At 40.1% G+C, this 21,980-nt stretch overlaps 1 protein-coding gene across 1 annotated transcript; it reads left to right on the top strand.

The window, feature by feature from the left end:
• Positions 1–298: 298 nt before the first annotated feature.
• prkacab (protein kinase, cAMP-dependent, catalytic, alpha, genome duplicate b) lies at positions 299–21,945 on the top strand. The gene is made up of 11 exons (XM_030412043.1): positions 299–986; positions 3,816–3,877; positions 5,876–6,004; positions 7,535–7,633; positions 11,437–11,519; positions 11,753–11,879; positions 13,737–13,832; positions 14,398–14,520; positions 16,151–16,210; positions 16,308–16,412; positions 17,021–21,945. The coding sequence occupies exons 1-11, from the start codon at positions 941–943 to the stop codon at positions 17,144–17,146; spliced, it is 1,056 nt and encodes a 351-aa protein (XP_030267903.1). The 5' UTR covers positions 299–940; the 3' UTR covers positions 17,147–21,945.
• Positions 21,946–21,980: the final 35 nt, after the last annotated feature.

Below are 21,980 nucleotides of genomic sequence, written 5' to 3'. Positions count from 1 at the left end.
CTTTTTTTTAGACGATTTTGGAGGGGGGGCATTCTTGTCAACCGCTGCTGACAGCCAATAGATGCCCTTGCATTTGTCGAGATTCCCACGGTTCGGCCGCGCCAAGCCAATGGAGGAGAGAAACCGGGGAAGGTGGGCGCGTACGTCGTCGGGAGGAAAATAATCGGTGACGTTCCCATCGCTTGCTTTTTGTAGGGCGGCGGGACTCTGCCGCGTTTGATGGATGGCAAACGGCGAATCAGAGCGCTCCGTGCGACAGCGCCGTCAAGAGGTAGCCAATCCGTAGCTCGGACCCGGCTGTCAATCAACCCGGTACTGGTGAGTGGGCGGGACGTTCGCTCGGCTGTAGTTCCGTCATCTCGCTCGTCTCCGAGGCTACAGGGGGCCAATGTTGATTTGGGCGAATTCCTGTCGTTGCCGGACCTCGCTGAGGTTTAATTTTTAAAGCTGGGTTCGGTAACGAGGAGCGACAGGCTTTTAGTTGGGGTTATTGCATCCCCGCCGTCGGTATCAGCGTTTCTTGGGCTGGGGGAGAGGTGGGGAGCCGGGGGGCCTCGCTCGGAGGGGGCTGCAAGGAGGGACAGGAGAAGACTGGATCCTCCGTGTTCAGGCCAACGGCGCCGAGGTCGGCCTGATAGTCCAGTGAAGCCCCAAGGACCGAGACACCACAACGACAGCTCCCCGTGGATTTAAGCTCGATATCGGTGGCTGGTTGTTGATGACCGTGGACTGAGTGAGCCCGCTGCACTACCCCGTCTCGCCGTGGCACCGCATCAGCAGCTGTCAGGCTATCAAGGATCAAGACCTCGCTCGGTAACGCTTGGTAACCGTTACAGCTGGATTTAGGAAATACCCTTCAGACCTAATCGAGCTTAGACCGGCTTCAGAGGGCTGAAGGGCGGCCAAAAAGCCACGGATTGCCCGTTGACAAGTTGTCATCATGGGCAACGCGCCCACGGCCAGGAAGGGCAGCGAGATGGAAAGCGGTGGGTACCGTCGCCAGCACACATCAGTCCTGAGCAGCACCTGCTCGGTCACAGCGTCATGAAATGATCGGAGGCGATGTGATCGGGCAGCCTATGTTAGCTTTACATAACAAGCCATATAGTGTAAATTACAGGCCTGCTCCTGCTTTAGACTTCACCAAGATCCATCCGTACGTCCACGGCAAGTCCTTGCTGCAAGCGAATAATAACCTAAATGTGACGAATTTGGCATCACACGTGGATTGAAGAAAAGGGAACCTCTGTTCATGTGATTCTTAGAAGAGCTGTTCAGATTTTGTTAAATTGATTTCCATGGATTCAGTGGAAGGATGAAGCAGGATGCAGGGCTGCTTCCACAGCCAGGTCTCTGGATCAGCTGCAGAACAGCCAGAAGCAATTGTAAACTGCAAGCATTCTGGCATATTCAATGAACTGAGATACTGGCAGCATCACAACAATGTATGTGTCAGATATTTCCCAAAACACTCTAGGCTCGTTGCTCTACTCCTTCTGGAAAGAGATGCTAGTGAAAGTGTGTGTGGGTGCGCTGCATGTCATCTAGGTGGCCACTGTTTTGTTTAGTAAGCCCAGAAAAGTCTTCTGGTTTGGCTGAGCTGGTGTGAGAGTGTCTGCTACACTGGAGGGCTCCTGTCGTGTAGAGGGATGAGAGTATGCTGGTATCCAAGGCCTCGTGGAGGAGTTATTTACCATGACATATACAGATCGGACTAATAGTTTGATGGCAGCAAGGAGCAATACAAATGTGCATGTGTGTGTATCTCATGCTAAAGTCAGTCTGGGTATTGGCTGGCAGTGTTGGATGACATCCTACAAGCTATGCGTGTAAGCTGCAACCATGCATTGCTACTCTTCAGTAGCTTGTGAAAGATGGTTTAGGAAGCTGAGGGAGTCCTAGCTTTGGTGCAAGTAGTTGCTGAAGGGATACTAGTTTAATGAACTCAACTAGGGCTACAAGATGAATCTGTGAATTATTTCCATGATTAATGGATAAGCTGTTGGGTCTATGAAATGTCACAATATGGCGGAAAAGGTCAATTTGTGTCTCCCAAAACTCATGATGATGTCCTTTTATTATCTTAGAATACCTGAAGCAGATAATACATCATCAAAGTAGTTTAATTGTTGACAACTACTTGATGAATAGATTAATCTTGCAGTTCTAAACTGAATCGAAACCACATTTTCCTCGCAGGATATAACCCATGACCATTTGGAGGGAATTAGGAAATTATTAAAATCAAGCCTAGTATTCCTCCTGTGCTTTACACCTGTACTGACAGTGAACTATGTCGTAATGATTATCTTTTTTGTGGTTATTTTCAAATTTGCATCAGCTATTCTGGTTTTTTTTCTCTGTGATGGGCTTCTCCAGAAATTTATATTTGCATTTCTATAAAGTCGGTGGACTCATACGAGACCCACAAGAGATTTGAATAAAAAAAAGAATGACCAGAATCAAATTAGCAGATACAGACAAATATATCTTGTCCTCAACTGAAGCTTTGAAAACACTGCTTCCTACATTTCCCATAAAGCAACTCAGTAGCATTTTCCATTTGACCCTCACTGTCTGTTAAATGCCCTCGTCTTCCGAACTTCAGATTGCCAGTTTTGAACGCAGCTTTTCTGTCAAAATTTCCAAGTCTCGACCCCAACCTGTCATTGCCGAGGACATCATCAGGGTTATTTTCACAGATTTTAAAAAAGCTCCCTCGAGAGTAAAGTAAATATCACTCAACTCTGCCTAGCAATTTTCTACATGACAAGTAAGCAAATTTTAAAGTGGCACTATGTAGTTTTTGGGAAGTATTCAAAGTCAGAATTCACAATTAATGAGGTTTTGATACAAACTCAGAAATATGTTGTTGTTGTTTTTTTTACATAACTAAATAAACAAGCTGTTATGAAAAAAGTCCCCACAACATTGTTAGAAGCTAGAAAGGTGGCATGGTCTGCCAAATATAAACAAAGTTGTGTTGTCCTTTAAGGTCAGCGGGTTTATTCACTACATTCAGTCGTAAACAGGAAACTGGAAACAGAGAGCTTGTTTATTTAGTTTGTTAAGCCATAAAAAAAAAAGTCAGTGAAGATCTTTCTCTTCTAATTAGAATTTCGAGTCATGCCTTCTTATGTGTGGCATCTGTGTTGAGAATTGTTGACTTCAAGATTAGATTTGACACAACAAAGTTTAATCCCAAACAATATGACTTTGTGCATACCAGGGTTGAACAATTATCCAAATCACAATATCGCCTATATCCCAATCACAGAGGCTGTCATTTTTTGATTAAGGTGAAATGTGTGACACTACAGTACTGTACTGTACTGATGCAGCGGAGAACCGGCTAACAAATCTTGTTCTTCAGATGTGAGAAAACATGTTTTTTTTTGGTAGAGACCCCAACAGATGTCACATCATGATTTCATGAATTATGTCATAGTCGTAATATGTGTCAAAACAATCACAATCTGATTTATTTTTTTTTTTTTTTACCATATCTTGCTGCTGTGGTTCTCAGTTTTTCCTCTGTCTATGTGCTTTGTATCTGTCAGCATCCAAAAATGATCAAGTGAGGAAACTCATGCATTTAAAAGTGCGTTAAGTATTCTTGAATGTTTGTGAGATGTAAACAGCATTCGCTGGGCTTTGTTTCTCAAAAAACAACCAGCTCCCTACAATCAATTTCAGAAAATGTAGGAGGTTTCCCACTATTTTATTTCCAGGTTTCTTTCACTTACACACATGCACACACACACACACACACACACACACTACTAAAGCTCTTCTTCTGGTTTTGTCTTCCACAGTCAAGGAGTTCCTTGCTAAAGCCAAAGAGGACTTTCTCAAGAAGTGGGAGAACCCTGCACAGGTTAGTGTTTGTGCATTGATCCCCCCAAAATATGATAAGTGTGTTCTCTAATGTAAAATGCTTTGTTGCATCTATGCATAGAAACATACATTAATCTGTTTGACAAAAGACATCAAATTTATGTGTGGCATGCTGGCTACAATTCCTACTACAATTTGAAAATGCCAGGTGTCATTATTGAAATTTCACTTGTTTTCCATATCCAATGTGCAGCCCATTATGGATGGGTTCTACCAGCAACCACTATCTGTAAAAGTACAGTACAATACATGTGGGTGGATAAATAAAGCCAGGGGCAAGTAAAATATTTAGGACAATTTTGTTCTTAAAAGACTGAATTTAAATCACTTGCGAATAGATCACTTTGTCTTATTGTTTAATCCAAATTCAATTACTGATTTCTAGCAAATTAGAATGTTTTTTTTTTTACACAAGTTATTATTCAAATATAATGAATAGCATCGCACTGAACATTTAATTGTTTGTTTTACATGTATTTTTCTTTTTGCTTTTGGGAAACAACAGTTTCAAAAGAGTTGGGACGCTGTAAAAAACTTTAGTAAAGACAGAGTTCAGCCAGGGGCAACAAAAGAATGGGAAAGTGGGTGAATGTCCAAATGTCCACCTGTTTGGAACATTTCACAGGTAAACAGGTTCATTGGTAACAGGTGATAGTATAACGGTTGTTTATGAAAGGAGCATCTTCAAAAGGCGCAGTTGTTCACAAGCAAGTACGAACCGAGCTTCACTGCTTTGTTAAATATTGTGTTGGCAAATATTCCAGCGCTTCATCAAAAGATTCAGAAATCTCTTCACACAAGGGGCGTGGCCAAAAATCAACACCGAATGGGCAGTATAGGCAGCACTGCATTTAAAACCAACATGAATGCTCAGGAACACTTCGGAATACCACGGCAAGTAAAAACAGTGTGCTGCTTCTACAAATGGAAGTTCAGACTCAATCACGCAAAGCAAAAGCCATATATCACCAACATCCAGAAATGCTGCAGACTAATGTGAGCCTGATCTCATCTAAGGTGGACTGATGGAAAGTGATAAAGTGAACTGTGGTACGAGGGGTCCACATTCAAATTGTTTATAAAAATTAATGGACAACGTGCCCTAAAGCGGGAAAGGACAAAATTGTTACCCGTTCAACTTTTAGAAGCCAGCATCTGTGATGGTATGGGGGTGTGTTAGTGCTTATAGCACTTGCACATCTGTAAAGGCACAATTAATTCTAGAAGGTTTAAAGCAGTCTGCAGATGCAAATGTAATGCACATTATGACAGGAGAAAATATCAAAAAGAAGACCCAGGACTGTTGAGCAACTGAAGTCGTTTGTCAAGCAAGAACGTGAAAGACATTTACTTCCAAAATTAAACAATCACTGTCTGCAGTTCTTGAACGCTAACCGAGGCAATAGACTGGCTGGTAAATGTGCCTCTGTCCCAGCAGAGGTTTCGCAGGCATCAAATTCAGTGTACATTTGCAAAAGTCAAGTTAATCAGTTTAAACATTGAATATATCTATATCTTGGAAATGCTGTAGGTCTGAATGGTCTGTTTTTATTCATATTTCACACAGCGTCCCAACATTTTTTGTAATCAGATTAATGCATAGAAATGTTGGAAATAATATTCTTCTTGAAATGTTTAAGGCATTGATTTAAACTCTATCATCCAGCCCCACATATATCCAACATTCACTCTGCCCAAATAGTACACTTGACATGTATAAGTCTGACAGAGTTTTTATATAAACTTTGTGAAGGTGATCTCAATCAAGATATAAACACATTACCATTAAACATGCTTTATACATTATAGACTCTGTGATTACTATATCTGGTGTGCACATATACCATACACATACACCCTGTTCAAAAACATGTACATATACCTAAGGACATATGATACAATCACTTCCCCGCAGCACAACCCTCAACCTTCCTATTTTCACCAAAATCCACTAACTCTTTTTGTTTGTTGTGTTCAGAACACTGCTTGCCTGGAGCAGTTTGAGAGGTTGAAAACCCTGGGCACAGGCTCATTTGGCCGTGTGATGCTGGTGCGGCACAGAGAAACGGGACAGCATTATGCCATGAAGATCCTCAACAAGCAGAAGGTCAGTGCGGGTCAGGGTTCAGGAGAGTGTTTAAATGTGCCTGTCATTTAAGGACAGTGTACTACAGGACGGTCATAGACAATACGGAAATGTCATTAATGAGGAAACCGTGCTCACAAGCCTTGAATACTGTTTGTTTTTTTCCCTTTGACCTCTTTGAACCTGACTGAAGTGGTAGAACTGAGGTCGTCTTTTTGCAGATCACATCCAGTTATGTCATCAAGTCATTATGGTACCCAATCTAGAATTAAATTGTGCTTGCGTTTTCACTCCAATCCTCTCTCATATAATGATATTTATAGATAAACATTTATTTAGATGATATACACCGGTGTCTGTATTTTGGCTAATTGGCTAATCCAATGAATTTAAGATGTGATACGTAATGATTCTGCATTAAAATGTCTAAAAATGTCTTGATGGTTGTTATCTACTTTGTTGTGTACTGACATTATCCCAAATGCTTCCAACAATGTTCAAACCCAGAAACAATTCACGACTTACTAAAGGTAGCAGTGCGTTTCATTTGGTTGCCTGTCTGAAGAGTGAGGAATACAATTAAAACCATTACCTTGTTAGTGAACATTTATGCCTGAGTGAAGTCGGGATTTTAGTCTGCAGTGGTGGTTGTGTAAAAGTGTGTTCACCACCAGTGAGCATGTTTGACCAGTGGATCATTTGTCATTATCCACAGCCAGATTACTGTGCGAGAGAGCAACGGCAGGCATCGAGGATGTTTGTGTTCGTGTGATTGGATTCAGGTCGACTCTCACAAAACTCAGCACTCACTAGAGACCCTGGTTCTCTCTTCCTTTTTCCTCTCTCCTCCTGCATGAATTGAATCACATTTCACCACCGGCTCCAGTCAGCAGTCAGAATTGCAGTACATAAACACCCAACAACGGAGGTCACCTCTTGATTACTGCTGCAGTCAGGTTGATATACAGGAGTGAAGAGAAAACTAGCCATTTAATTCTAAAAGTTAAAAGGTAATGTCCGAGCTCTCCTCCTGTAGATAAATGACTTCTGATCAGAGCAGAATTCAATTTGATTGCAGGTGTGAATTCCTTCAGAAGGTCTGGCTCTACACCTGGCTGTGTCCACAGAACACTCAGCAAATGTCTTCTTTTTTTTAAAGCAAGACCGCTGGTGGCAGAAATTACGTATTGTGCATTTGATACCTAGAAAATTTTAAACCTTTCTTTCTGCGTATTTTGGCCTCTTAGCATTCTTGGATGGCTTTTTTCTCTGAGCCAAAACTACTCGATGAGCTTATTTCTGAGTCTAAAGATACATAGCACAAGTACAGTGTCCCACAGTGTTCATATTGGATGGGAACAGAAAACAAAGATTTATTTCTTTATCCAGAAGTGTTGAGCCAGGAGCTGTTGACTGTAAATGTACAAGTTAACATTGAAGCTGCTCTAATAAGACAGTGGTTTATTATTGTTGAAACATGATTCCTACGTCAGTTCATTATTTAGATGATACAACATTAGCTCTCCCTTTCTCTCTTTCTTTGCCTCTCAGGTGGTGAAGCTCAAGCAGATAGAGCACACTCTGAATGAGAAGAGGATTCTTCAGGCTGTCAGCTTTCCTTTTCTGGTGCGGTTAGAGTACTCATTCAAGGTACGGAGACTTTTAGATGTTGTGTGCCTGTGTGTGCTTGTGTGTTAATAGTGAGTGACTGGATAGGCTTCCTCCATCCGCTCTTGCTGTCCCTCCCTCATACCAGCTTTTAAGTTGCTATTTTTCTTTCTCTATATATCTCTACACTTGTATGAACTAGATATATTCAAGCATAACCTGTTTACATCATTGAATTGTATCACATTCTCTATCATAATCTTTAATTGGAGCAATATATTTGGAATATGTTCTGCTGAAGGCTCTTTTTTACAGAAGAGTTTCAATTTCTGTTTATTTTAGGTAATGTGACAACTGTATTTCAAAGTTTAAACCTTTGTAACTTTGGTTCGACATAAAGTTTTTAAAAGATAAAGGAAATTAAGGTAATTCATTCTCTTTAATTTACGGTAAATTAAGACAGACAGGAAAATTGTCAGAGGCCTACAAATCAAATAGCATGTATTTGTTTGATCAATGTAATGATAAACAATGAAAGACTCATTATTAGAAGTACATAAACATCACTTAACGTTATGTTAGGTAGCAACAGACGCTGGCACAGACGCTGGCATCTGGCTGTGTGTCATCTTTTCTGCCATCGTCAGTTGTGGTTGCTAGCTAGCTGACAACCTAGGGAGAAGCCAAGATGGGGAAATGCAAGTGAAGTGTTTTGGAATTGGATGGTACCAACAGGAAACAAAGCAAAATGTAATTTATGCTGAAAGAGTTTCATATATGAAATTCGAAAAGCATCTGCATTTGTTTTTTTCAATTGAAGAACTTCACATGTCCGATATTGAAACAGGTTGTTAACATTGTCAGATCATTCAAGGACACTGTAGTTCTATATGTTGCATGTAAACAGACATAAAATGTCCAAAATGAGATGTTGCCACTTCCAGGTATTTATAGTAATCCTCAACAATACCCCTTATCATCACAATACTGGCCTATTGTTTGTTTATATAAGAATTGGCTGCCTTCTCTTTTACTCTAACTAAAGTTACTAAGGTAATTACTGATTGAATAATCTGACAATTTACCTCTCTCATTCTTATTTTCACTTCAGTCCTTGGAGATAATCAACCCTTTTTAAAGGGGTGTCATCTGTATATATAGAGAGTGATCTACCAGATTCCCCCACCCAGCTTTGTTAGTGGCTGTTTGTACTTGTACAGACTAACCCAACCCATGGCCACGCTCCAATTAAAGCCTTATTCAGGTTAAGCTGTTTAGACGCTCCTAGGAAGCTCAGGGACTGAATATCCTTGATGCCTCAAATAAACCTATTAACAGAATATTACTGTCCACGTGTCTTGTCCTGCACACAGTTAGCAGAGTCAACAACCAGCACATATCAACTCAGCTTAGTTGGATGTGTTCGACAATAAGTCGTATTTGCAGGTGGCAGCAGAGGAGCAGGTTAAGAATGAAATCCTCTTTTATGATAAAAAGCCAGCAGTATTCTACCAGTTATTCCATTTATTGATCGAGTATATGATTAAGAGAGACTTTTGCTTTATTAAAGAATGATAAAAGTGAAAATAAGATAGGTCTCTTAAAATCAACAACTAATTGTTTATTGATTGCAGTGAGCAGGGTCAGCAGGCACAGGCAAACCCTTCAACATAGTAAATGAATGTATATTAGACAGATTTTGGACATTTGGCAGATGTACATCTATAGACCATGATGAAGGGTTGCCCTGCACCTGCTGACATTGCAATCAAATTTAAGTGGATATCCCCTAGTATTGGCTTAGTGCATTTTAGGCTCCAGCTGCTACCTACACTCCTGATATTTTGCTCTCTGGTATGTGCGTGTGTGTGTGCTTGTGTGTGTGTGCGTGCGTGTGTGTATCCGTCCCAAAAAACAGTTATAACTGTCCTTAAGTGTATGTAAATTGTCCAAAGATCAAAGTGTTGTTCATTTTGTCATTGTCATCCATAAGAAAATATTAGCATTAACATACGATTAACTGGTTATACTGCATGTTACGCTGAACAAAAAACTCATGCTGCTTTTAGCTTCATTAGCTGTTAGCTCCCTCAGCCAAACACGATTTCAACACGGATTTGTTGTTCATAAAGTAGCATTCAGCATTCAGTTCAGTTTCAGTTATATATACTCATGCATACAAAAATGTCTTTTGTCCCGGAGGCATCCTGGGAAGGATCTTGTTCGTCCCATCATCCCTGGTACCATGAGAATTTCACACGTCTGTTAGTCAAGATCAAATGATGTGCGCCAGGTGTGTTTGTGCGACAATCATAATTTGGCTTTCACAAATTGACTGCAGCTTTTTATTTGCTGTGGTTATATTCTTTGGAAGAATTTAGCAAACCTATATCACTTGTACACCTAAATTAGCATGCATATCAAGCTTTTTTAAACACAGGTAACCCACCAATGATCAGCAACTAACTCCTTTCACATTTGCAGTAGTTGAATTTGCCTTTCAGTTTTCTAAACATCCCAGAATAACAACATCAACAACAGTATAAAGCAGCAGATCATATACCTCATGAGACTGCATCCAGAAGATGTTAAACTTGTTTGAATTGAATACATAGTTTTTTCCAGAACTGATAATGGAAGTTGCTAAAGTTGCTAAAAAAGAAATCTCGCTTCTTTCTGATCTCCGATGTGTTGCACATGGCTGTGCGGGCTTAAACCAGGGGAAGCCACTGACAACGGTCAATTTTAATATGATGAATTTCAGTCTTTCAAGATCTGCATCGAGAGAACAGTGTTCAAGCGCTGCTTTACAGAGATGGATGGAAAGATATTAACTAGCCAGCAGCCTTGCACCACAGCACACGTTGTAGAATTGCACCTGAGATGGAGAGTAAATAAGCTTGTTGACCAGGGTGAGCCAGAGGCCTATGACTACTGCAGGCTGCAGTTGACCAGGGAGTGAATCCCGCTAATTTAGATTACATACAAAAGCCTGAATTTAGTGGGTGATTGTTGATTTGCATTCTTATTGCATTCTACTTAAGCCTTTACTTCTAGCTTTAGTTAATGTATGTACATTCTTTGCTAGCCTTCATGTCAACCAACAATCATATTGATTTACTGGTGCGTTGACTACTAACATGAGTGTTATCGTCTGCTGCTGTAGATGTCATGTCATTGTAGTACGCTCGTTCGGTTTTTCATTAGCTGCTACGTCCACAGTATTCGTTCTGTGTCAGCTTCATATGATTTACAATTTACGTCATTCAGTCTTTCTGTCACTGTTCCTGATGTTTTCTCTGGCCTGTTTCTTCTCTTTACCCTTTGCTTTTTTCTCTCTCTGCCTCCATTTTGCAGTCCACTCCATCGTGTTTTCTTTACGCCATGTGTCCACAGCATACGCACGTTGTCAGTAATTTGAAACACAGTGTGCGGCAAATAGTTTGATGAGTTATACAGAGCTTTGTTGCAAAAAATGTGGGCATCCAAGATTTAAGTAATTAGGTACCTCAGGAATAGTTATTGAAGGAGAAATGTTAGTTACCTTTGTTAAAGTGTGTGAAGGTGATATGATTTGCAAACCAGGCTTTGGACATAAAACAAAAAACATTTGTATAATAGAGCTACAAGAATGCTTTCTTAAGAGCTTTTATATGATGTGGTAATAACTGAAATGAAAGTCACAGAAAATACTCTCTCCATTTGTCAAGTTGCCCATCCTATGTGTGTGCTGTATGTGCGTACCTGTAGTGTGTGAGTGTGTGTGTGTGTGTGTGCGTGCGTGCGTGCGTGCGTGTGCGTGCGTGTGCGTGTCACTAACAGCTCCTCTGTCTTCCCTTCCCCAGGACAACACTAACCTCTACATGGTGATGGAATATGTACCAGGTGGAGAGATGTTCTCCCATCTACGGAGAATTGGCAGATTTAGGTTAGTGTCCACGTATGCAATGGAGTTTACATACAGCCAGATGCATTTTATAGGCACATAGAGGGCAAATGTGGAGCTGTCTTAGCCTCTATTCTATTCTGCTCTGTTCTAATTCTTTCTCATCTCTTGGCTCTCCGTAGTTTTATTTAGCTTTGTTCCTCTCCTTTCTGTTCAGTACCGTACACTCCAATAAACTGCTCTCTTTCTGTCCATCTTCCTGTGTTTGTGTGCAGTGAGCCTCATGCTCGGTTCTACGCTGCTCAGATTGTCCTGACCTTTGAGTACCTGCACGCTTTGGACCTGATCTACAGAGACCTGAAACCTGAAAACCTGCTCATAGACCAACAGGGCTACATACAGGTAATTATCATATGATGCTCCTCAAATCTATGATTTTTATCGTCAATTCATGAGCTGAGTTTTTGTCTCGATTAATTTTCTGGTTTTTAAATGAGCAACACGATTACCACCAGCCTGTCTGAACCACCACATCTTTGGCATTCTTGCTTGAAAAATTACATAGATTATGAATAGATTATCAAAATAGTTTCAAACTGATTTTCTGTCAGTGGACTTATGATTAAATGACTAACTTTTGCAGCCCTCTGATATCCAGTAGCTGCCATTAGCCACATAGGTTAGCTAGCTAATGCTTGTTGTTGATACAGGAAAAATAAGCAGCGTATTCACCAACATTTTACAAACTTGTAATGTTACTCTTTGTGCACTGCCTTTAAAGCTGTTTATTTCATTCACATTTACAGTGATGCACGTAAAACTTTATACTTGAGACATCCTAACTTGAGCATTTGCTGCTAGCTCGGTAGAGGTGGCACAACCCCACCTGAGTCAGCTCGTTCTTTGGAGTTTACTTGCCAATTGTACCATACAGCAACAAATGTTATATAAGCGTTAGCATCTGAACAGAAACAAAGGAACACCTCAAAGACAACACTGCTAGCTAGTTACCTGCAGTAATGACTGTTTCAGAGATCCTTTGTTGATTTGTTTGGGCAGAGTTTTTACTCTGGACAGAAACTGAACGTAACGTAGCAAATTCAATTTCTATCTTTGGTTGTTTATTGATTGAATTCTGGACTCTTTATTTTTGGGTGAATATTATTTGAACTTTCTTAACCCTAACCTTCAAAAACCACAATGAAGTCAAGCTGTTGTTGTAAGAGATTTGAAAATGGAAATGGCAGTTGATCTACTGTTCTTTACAAATTCAGATGCGAGTCTGAGTGTGAGTGCTGGAAAATATGTCATAGTTTAGTCTTTTAGCCTTTTTGAAATGATTTTTTGTGTCTTTTCTAATTGTTAAACACACAAACAATCACAGGATTACAAAAATGACATAACAACAAAGTGCTTCACATCACCACCAACAGTAAAGAATAATGAATATACAAGAATGAAAGTGACACCCCCATTATACCACAAAGATGTGTTTAGCAAAGCTATACTGGAGGTATAAAATTCCCCCTCCTGATGGTAATAACTCATATTCACAGGCAGAGGCAGTGGCATTCTGCGTTGTTAACTAGTTATTTTTTATTAACAACAGACATTAAAAAATACCAGGCAATAAGGCTAAATGCAGCAGAATCAAAGTAAGTTTTATCTGGTCACTCCAAACTGACAAAGCTTAAGCATAGAAAACAGTTGTTGTATTCCTTTCCTATAGATCATGCCAGTGTTAAAGTCCCATGACAATTTTTCCTCAATGACTGTTCGATGATTTTAAATTGAATCAAATGTAAATGTGAAGTTTGAGTCAAACCTAATATTAGATTTGGATAAGTATTTAGATAGATGGGTGTCAAAGACATTCAAAACAATATAAAGGCGTTTTCCTCCGCTCCTTAATCTGTGATGTTACAGAGACATGGCAGTGTCGAGAAACTAGAAACTACATACAAAGTGCACAAGTGCAACTATAATGGCACCGTGCATCTGAAGTTATCTGTAGTCACCGGGCAGTTTGTTGGCAGATTGAGGGCCATCTTGTAGCAAAGATCCTGCTGCCCTCTAGTGGTGATGAGAGAAACAACAACAAGTGAATTTTCCCTCGCTGCTCCAGGGACCCTCCACTGTCTTTTGTCTGTCTCCTTGCCTCCAGCCAGTCATTCTGAGCACTGCTGCTCATTTCTCTTTTGTTCGTCCTCTTAACCTCTCTCTCATTATTTGTGGTCTCTCTTTCTTGTCTTCTCTCAGGTGACAGATTTTGGCTTTGCAAAACGTGTAAAGGGCCGGACCTGGACACTGTGTGGCACCCCTGAATATCTGGCCCCAGAGATTATTCTCAGCAAGGTGAATTGTCAACTGCGTTTCCTTTTAAAACGAGATATTCTGCACGTGGACAAACAAGATTAAAACACTTCCTGCAGGATAATCGTTCATTTGAGCCAGCAGAGTTGTAACACACCATATTGGTTCAAAATTGAAGTTATGGTCCAAGCAGCCACAGGAACTGCTCTGTGTCTGTGGGTGGATGTGAACAAGTATTGTCAAATACCTTGTCAAATATTTCACGAGGTTCGACTAGCCAGCCTGTGTATACTGTAGTAATCAAAGCTAAATCCCGTGCTTCATGTGACGATCATCATGACATCAGTACTGACAGGCAGCTATTTGCTCAGCGTAAGATGTCCTGGAATGGTCTTGAGTATAATGTCACAAAAACTATTGGCTTATTCATTACTGCCTGTGACATGCTGTGTGCAACAATCATGCATGTTCACTCTGAACCCCTAGATGGGATGCCCTGAACAATAAGATGCGTATGAGTATAGGATGAATGGAGTTTAATAAAACTAAAGCGATGCATCCTGTCTTTCCCTCTGCCCCTCTCCTCCTTCCTTCTTTCATCCACCAGGGATATAACAAGGCAGTAGACTGGTGGGCGCTGGGCGTACTCGTCTACGAGATGGCAGCAGGGTACCCGCCTTTCTTTGCTGACCAGCCCATACAGATCTATGAAAAGATCGTGTCAGGGAAGGTGAGTCTGACCCAGTGTCCCTGATTTATTTCAGCTGGTTTATTGTAGAAAAGTATTTTAGTTTAGTTTGTATGAGGGCTACCTTATCCTGCTAGGTGTTTTATACAGGAAAAATGTTTTATTAGTTTCAGAAAAATTAAGACTATAAATTGGGTTATACTGTTTAATTTTCTTGTCACTAAAGAAAAGGCTCTTTAAATATGTAGGATCCCTAATTATTAATTTTTTTGTATATAATCTAAACATGGCGTGTGTCAGGGAACTAAAGATCCCAGTAGCATGTTTCATGTTAACAATACAATATGATAGGTGTTTGAGTTTAGCCCATAGCCCACCATTAATTGAAATGGTGGCCCTGGTTTATATTAACAGCATCACTCCATTTTATTTTCACCTTTGCTCACAAGCAGCGTTTTTTTGGGTTTTTTTTTTTTTACTTTTTGTTGATGTTTTCACAATCAGTGTCGGTGCTGTGGGGTCAACTTCACCCAAATTGTTTGCGGTAAAGTTTGCGTTTCTGTTGGGTGTTGTTGGATTTCCCTAATAAGAGTTCTTGTTGCACTGAGAAACAGTTTTGCTGATTTTTTAAAGAAGTGTTAACCACTGGAAAGATGCTCCTTGGATAAAACTGGCCTGTCTGAATTAGGGGTTGACATATATTGCTTTTTCAGGGTGATACTGATACACATTATTAGAAATCAAGAAGGTGGATGATCAATATTTGGAACCATGTTCATTTGCAGTAAAAATGAAAATCTTGAAGTCAAAATTTAGAACAATCAGTGATGGAGATGAAGAAAGATTTTAAGGTACTTTACTTGAGTATTTCTCCTTTTGCAACTTTGTACTTCCTCTCAATTACATTTATTCGATAAATGTAGTTACTTTACAGATTCATATTACCGGTATTTAGTATTTGTAGGCTTTTCATTGTGAGGTGTCACCAAACAGACAGTGTGGGCAGAACAATGTGTGAGAGGATGTTGCATCAGAGATAAAGGAGAACATTTTTAAAATTAGTTTATTTTATCTGCAATCTGACAGAAAAAAAAATCAGGACTGAGAAAGTGAAGTAGCACAAATATAACCACCCAAAAAATATAAATATCACTGTTTCATGCATCATGCATGCATTTTTACTTCTACGGTACTTTACTATACTATATTGTGTGTGTGTGTGTGTGTGTGTGTGTGTGTGTGTGTGTGTGTGTGTGGAGGTAGACCTAGACCTGCTATATAATCAAATGACTGAAAACAGATTTTTAATTCTTTTGGTTGAACAAACACTTATCATACTTTCACAAATATTACTACTATACTTACTGTAGGTACTTGCTTCTAACCCTTTTTTTAAATAACACTAATACCATAGAATTCAATATCATAGATAAGCAAATGTACATGGTATGATAACTGTCAATTTTCATACCACTGTATAAAATGAAACTCTAGTAAATTGTCACTCCGCACAATCACACCTGAGATCTGGCTAGTTGACAGAGGTGAAGCATTAGTTACCTCACACTTTTTATTAGGATAGAGAGGGACTCAGAATGACAAACATCTGGCCACACTGCCGCATCTCTAAACTTTACTGCTGCTTCATTCTTCTTCTGGTTTTCTCTCTTAGGTGCGTTTCCCATCACACTTCAGTTCAGACCTGAAGGACCTCCTGAGGAACCTGTTACAGGTATAAAGCAAATATCTCAGTCATGGTTACACTTTGTGGTTTCATCGGAATTTGTTATGATCTAAGAGTGACTCAAATTTATTTGCATCGTCTTCAGGTGGATCTCACAAAACGTTACGGGAACCTTAAGAATGGGGTCAACGACATCAAGGGGCACAAGTGGTTTGCAACCACTGACTGGATTGCCATCTACCAGAAAAAGGTAAATGTGTCTGCATGTGTGTGTTTGTGTCCACTATGCAGATGTGCAGTGTTTCCCACAGCACGGCTGTATATTTGTAGCAAAGTTATCAGTTTTTTTCGTCAGCATCAAGACTTATAAAGTTGCATAAAAATCACACCTCGCGTTGAGGATTTTTTCACCCGTGATTCCATTCTCATAACAGCAGGTGAGCCGACGCTTGTTGGAAATTATGTAGACAATCAAAACCATCGTGCACTGTATGACATTGCAACAACTGGGTGTACTTGCAAGTTTGCTAAAACGTACATGAAATAGATAAAGTCGCATCACATAAAGTGTATTTACAGGAATGATGTAATACCAGGGAGCTACTCTCTGCAGAGCAGGTGTGATCGATAGTAGACAGGAGGAGAAGAGTGAAGGTAGACTGTTCACTGGTTAATCAATCACGGATGGCATCTTTATTTTTTTATAAAACAATAAGATACTAAAATGGGTCACCAATTACCTGGGCGGCCGTTAATACACCTTGCCACACTGCCCCAAGTAAACTATATGTGTGGGAAACACTGGTGTGCAACCCTCATAAAGTTCGCTTTTCAACTGGTGCTTTTACTTGTCTTTAGGTGGAAGCTCCCTTTGTCCCCAAGTTCAAAGGACCAGGCGACACCAGCAACTTTGACGACTACGAGGAGGAGGAGATCCGCGTCTCCTTCACTGAGAAATGTGCCAAGGAGTTTGCAGAGTTCTAGAGTTAGAGAGCGAGAGAGGAAGCGAGAAGGGAGTAGGGAGAGTCAAAGGTAGGCTGGTCAAGTGGGAGACGTAAGGAGAGAGTACTGTCTCCTGTCCAATCACAAGCACCAGCTACAAAAAGAGGAAAACTGGGATAGAGAAGGGAAAAAGAGCAAGGAGACTGATAACCAGCAGTGTTGCCTTTTCTGTTGAGTTTCTGTTGTATTTTATTTATTATTCTGTCTTATTTATGGATCCCTTTATGATGAAGGTGTGCTTCAGATTCATGGGTGTTGGGAACCCCCACTTGTTTAGAGTTGCCTCGACGCATTTTCCACCCAAGATCTTCCCTGCTCTTTCTGTTGTTTCAGACATCATCATAGAGAAATCAGTCTGTCTGTTCAGGTCCACTGCAGTCTGGTGGTCATTACATGAAGCTGTACAAGTTGAGGTCTCAGTCTGCTCAATAAGTTTCTCAAATTTAAACTGATAAAACGGACAAAGTTGCTCTTTCCCTGGTGAGCAAGAGGGGCATTAAAGTGAACATTAATGAATCACCCACATACGCACTTCAACAACTTTTATGGTTTGCAGTCATGATATTTGTTAAATATTTAAACCGTATCTCTTTCATTCTTCGAGTCAGTGACACGATTGACCAAAAAAAAAGAATAAATAAAAGGTGCATTGTGACCTCAAACAGACAGGGACAGATGACATTTAACAGGTTTAAGTTTTCCGTGTAACTACATCTTATCGTCATAAGCATAGCCAGGTTTTGTGCATATCTCCAGTACTCCATTTTTAAAGGAGCAACGTGTAAGATATGGCCAGAATTTTAGTTTAAAACATTCACACAATGAAATGAAAAACAACAGAGTTCAAGTAATTTCAAAGATGCCTGTGGAATGTGTTGCAAAGATCTCTACAGAAGTTAGTACGCTAACCAGCTAGCTCCAGCCTGTTCTGTCTCATAATACCACTGTTGGACCACAGGGGGCAATACTCTGAAAGCCCCCATAGTTTCAGCTTTAAAAAAATGCAGTTTGCACTCAATGCTGATGCCTGACTCTTTCGGGATTCTGCCGTTGCGCATCTCTCCTCTCCAGGATCATAGTCCTGATCAGAGCCGCTGTAAATCACCTCTGTACTGTATCCCTTACTGTCAAAGTGGCATCTGTTGGTGTCAGAGACCGTGTTCAGTCCCAGTTTGGAGTCCAGCCATGTTCACTGCGAGGTGGCTGAGCTCGGTCAAGCTGAGCCCCGTTGCTGAGCCACTTAGCTACACAGCTAACTGAGCTTCTTGCTGACGCCAGCTAGCCGCTACAGCCAAAGACAGCTACAACAAAGAGTTTTGTTTTGAGCTACCTTTGAATTCTGGCCATTTCTTACTAATTACACCTTTAAATGTTACTAGATACTAAGTGTTTCCAATGATATCATGTGACACTAACAAATAAGGGAATGGAAATATCTCAGTTCTTATGGTGTTGTGAAGGAGCACCATAACATAATGGTATCTCAGGTTTGAACATATCACTTAATAGACATTTTATCAACATTTGGATTAGCAGGTAAAGAAGGATGTAAGACATTTGCTTATAGATTTGAGAATTTATAGATCTGGTTAGCACTAAGAGGAACACAAGGGAATATTAAGACTTTTTATTAAGACTTTCCCCCTTCAGAAGTTTTGGATTTGCAAACTCGACAACTCTTGTCTCTGCTCAGAGCTCAGTCAAGATGGTTGGACACTTCAATTCAATCATTTGGCCCACCATTTTGCAACTCCAACTAAGAGAGACCATCTGAGGCTGACTACCTCAGACCGCCCCTGGCTGTGATCACCATGTTGGCCAGTCATTGAGGGCAGTCTGGATAGTGTGCATTATGGTCTTTTATAGAAACCTGTGTTTACATTCATCTTAGCCCGTTCTTCTTAGCACCTGTGAAGTTGGGCCATGCTCCATGTTGACAGTCTTAAATGTGACAGCAACTCTATTCCCATATCTGTGTTTACATGCACAGTTTTTTGGGGGGGATTTTCTTTTTAATGTGGTGATGATGTAAAGATAACATGCACTTCATTGAACAAGTTAGGACAAGGTAGAGCAGCTTGTGTTGAATAGAGTGAGTATAGTGCTCAGAAAAGGCAGAATTGATCTTAGTGCTGGGTATACAGCCTGCCTCTATAACGTACATGACACTTAGCACTTCAGGTGTTCAGTGCCTCCTTAGCTCCTGAGATATGATGGAGTGTGAAGTACTTAAAGGGTAACTCCACTAATTTACACATTAAAGTGTGCTTACGGGGTCTTAGGGAGTTCTACTGCATATGTGAAAAAAGCAGTATAAAACCTTTTGTGTCTCCGGAGGAAGCTGTGTGTAATCTGATAAATTCCCTCAAGTGATGTCACTAATAGGCTAAGCTGCATTATGGGTAACGTAGGCACCAAGTAAAAAGTAATCGTGGACTAAAAAAGGCCATGTCACTGGTTCTGCTGTATCGATTTGGATTATTTGTATTTAAACTCTGCATACTGAGTCCAACAGCGCAATAGGATTGCATTTCAAAACCTAGTGCCTACATTACCCACATTGCAACTTTGCCACTGAGTGACATCTGTGGAAGCAGTTTATCGGATTACACACAACTTCCTCTGGAGCCACAAAGACCTGTAAACACACTGCAATGTGTAAAATTGGTGGTTACCCTTAAAGCAAAGCCCAAAATGGTGGTCGTTGCAAGATTTGATCGTTCAAAATTTATCAAATCAGACAAAAGTGACACTCGTGTCTGTTTCGAACCTGCAAATGCCTTCTTCACAGCTGTATTTTGATGGGATATTCTAAATTTTCTGTTTTTTTCGTATTGTTTTACAATCTGGATGTTTTTGATTCACATGAGTCTGTCCTGTCCACGACAGTTTAGATGTGGGAACATGTAACAAGGATTTTCTCAGAATTACACACTTGTTATGTGTAATTGTGTGTCAATGATACACACACACACACACACACACACACACACACACAAACATTTTTAAACATTACAATAATACCAGTCACATGGGATGAAACATAAAATGACCTACCATCAAGGAGTTTTCAAGGTGGGCTATAGGATCTGTTTCATATCATTTTAGGTCTATGTAGCCCAGTGTCAATGGCCGGATCAACCAGCTAGAGGGCCCCGGGCCCCTATTACCCCACCATTCCACCCACTCTCTGTACATCATGAACAGTATCACTAAGCTGTAATATTCCATGGCCCCAGGTTTACTGTGTGGTAATTTGATTCAAACACAAATTAGCATTCTGAATTAAAGGTCTTAAAGGGCCACTGCAGTGATTTACTTCCATAAAACTTTCTAGCGGCTAGGACTAAATACCCTGACTGTTAAAGGGGCACTATGTCATTTTAGAGGAGAAATTCAAACTGGAATTGTAATACTTACAATATTAATGAGGTAATAATACAATATATAGAGATATTTATTTTTCCCAGAACACTGTCTAAAGCTAGAAAACTGTCAGGGTCCGCAAAAAACAAAAGACAATATGAAACTGTGTTGTTCTGTAAGGTCAGTTTGTTTATTCAGTTCATTCAGCCCTGAAAACAACGAGAGTTTGTTTATATAGTTTGTGTTGGCATAAAAAAATCAGTCGATGAAGATTCTTTTCTGATCAAAATGTCTTTTCTTTGCACCTTTAAGCTGTGTTGACATTATTAGTACAATTTCATACTGTTTTACTTTGTTTATATGTGGCGGACCCTGCCACCTTTCTAGTTTCTAGTTTCTAGTTTCAAGCAGTGTTTTTTTCCCTCTAGGAACAGCTTGTTTTATTCAGTTATGGAAAAAAAGTATTTCTGAGTTTTATTACCTCATTAATAATGTAAATATTAAAATTCTGAGTCTAAACTACACAGTTCCCCTTTAAACTCAATGCCCACAGTTATTAACACTGTGCCGGTTGACCACAGACCAAACACCGCAGTAAACCTGGAGCTTTTGGGGGACCTTTGGGTGCCCGGGCTGTCCTTGCCTAGCTGGTACTCCCTCTCACCAGTGACCAAGCGGCTTGTGAGCGACTATTCACACGACTATTTGACTATATATCTATGGAAGAAGTGAGTCATATACAAGGCAAATGATTTGTGACCAATACAATTCAATCCCTTTCTTATATTACTAAACTTTTCACTACTTTTCATTCTCACTGAGAGGTGAAACAGCTGAAACCATTTCATTGATCAATCTGACGTGAAAATCACATCAGCAGATAGGTGGAGGCAAGAGCTGCAAGGTAGACACACCCTACTTGTAGTTATCAACTGACATTTGGTTATTAAGGACTAATTTAAAAAAATGTGTTATTATTATTATTATTATTATTATTATTATTATTATTATTATTATTATTATGACATTGTTGTAAACCACTTGTTGAGACTTCACATTCGCTGTATTTCCTCCATGTCAAGTTTAATGTTGACTATATCATCATGGACAAAATGTTTGAAGTTATAATACAATATTATTCTGTGTCTCCTCGATGTTTTTTGCAGTGATACAACTTCCTCTCGATGCAGGCACAATGCTGGTACATACTGTCGCACTTTTTAGGGAAATGAGATCCCAATGTAAACCATGTTAACCCCCGCCACACACATACACACACGCACGCACACACACACACACACACACACTGCAAAGGGAAGCGTCTAAAGTCACGGGAGCAGTGACATAAAAAACACGAAGTGTAATATTTTGCAACATGAATATCATTCCAATAAAGTTTTACTTGTAAAATTCTACTGAACTTGTGTGTGTGCTTCCTGTGTGTGTGTGT

Source organism: Sparus aurata, chromosome 1, assembly GCF_900880675.1.
Source record: "Sparus aurata chromosome 1, fSpaAur1.1, whole genome shotgun sequence".
In the NCBI taxonomy this organism is placed as follows: domain Eukaryota; kingdom Metazoa; phylum Chordata; class Actinopteri; order Spariformes; family Sparidae; genus Sparus; species Sparus aurata.
Note: the sequence above shows the minus strand (reverse complement) of the source record. Positions and strands in the feature narration are given on the sequence as shown.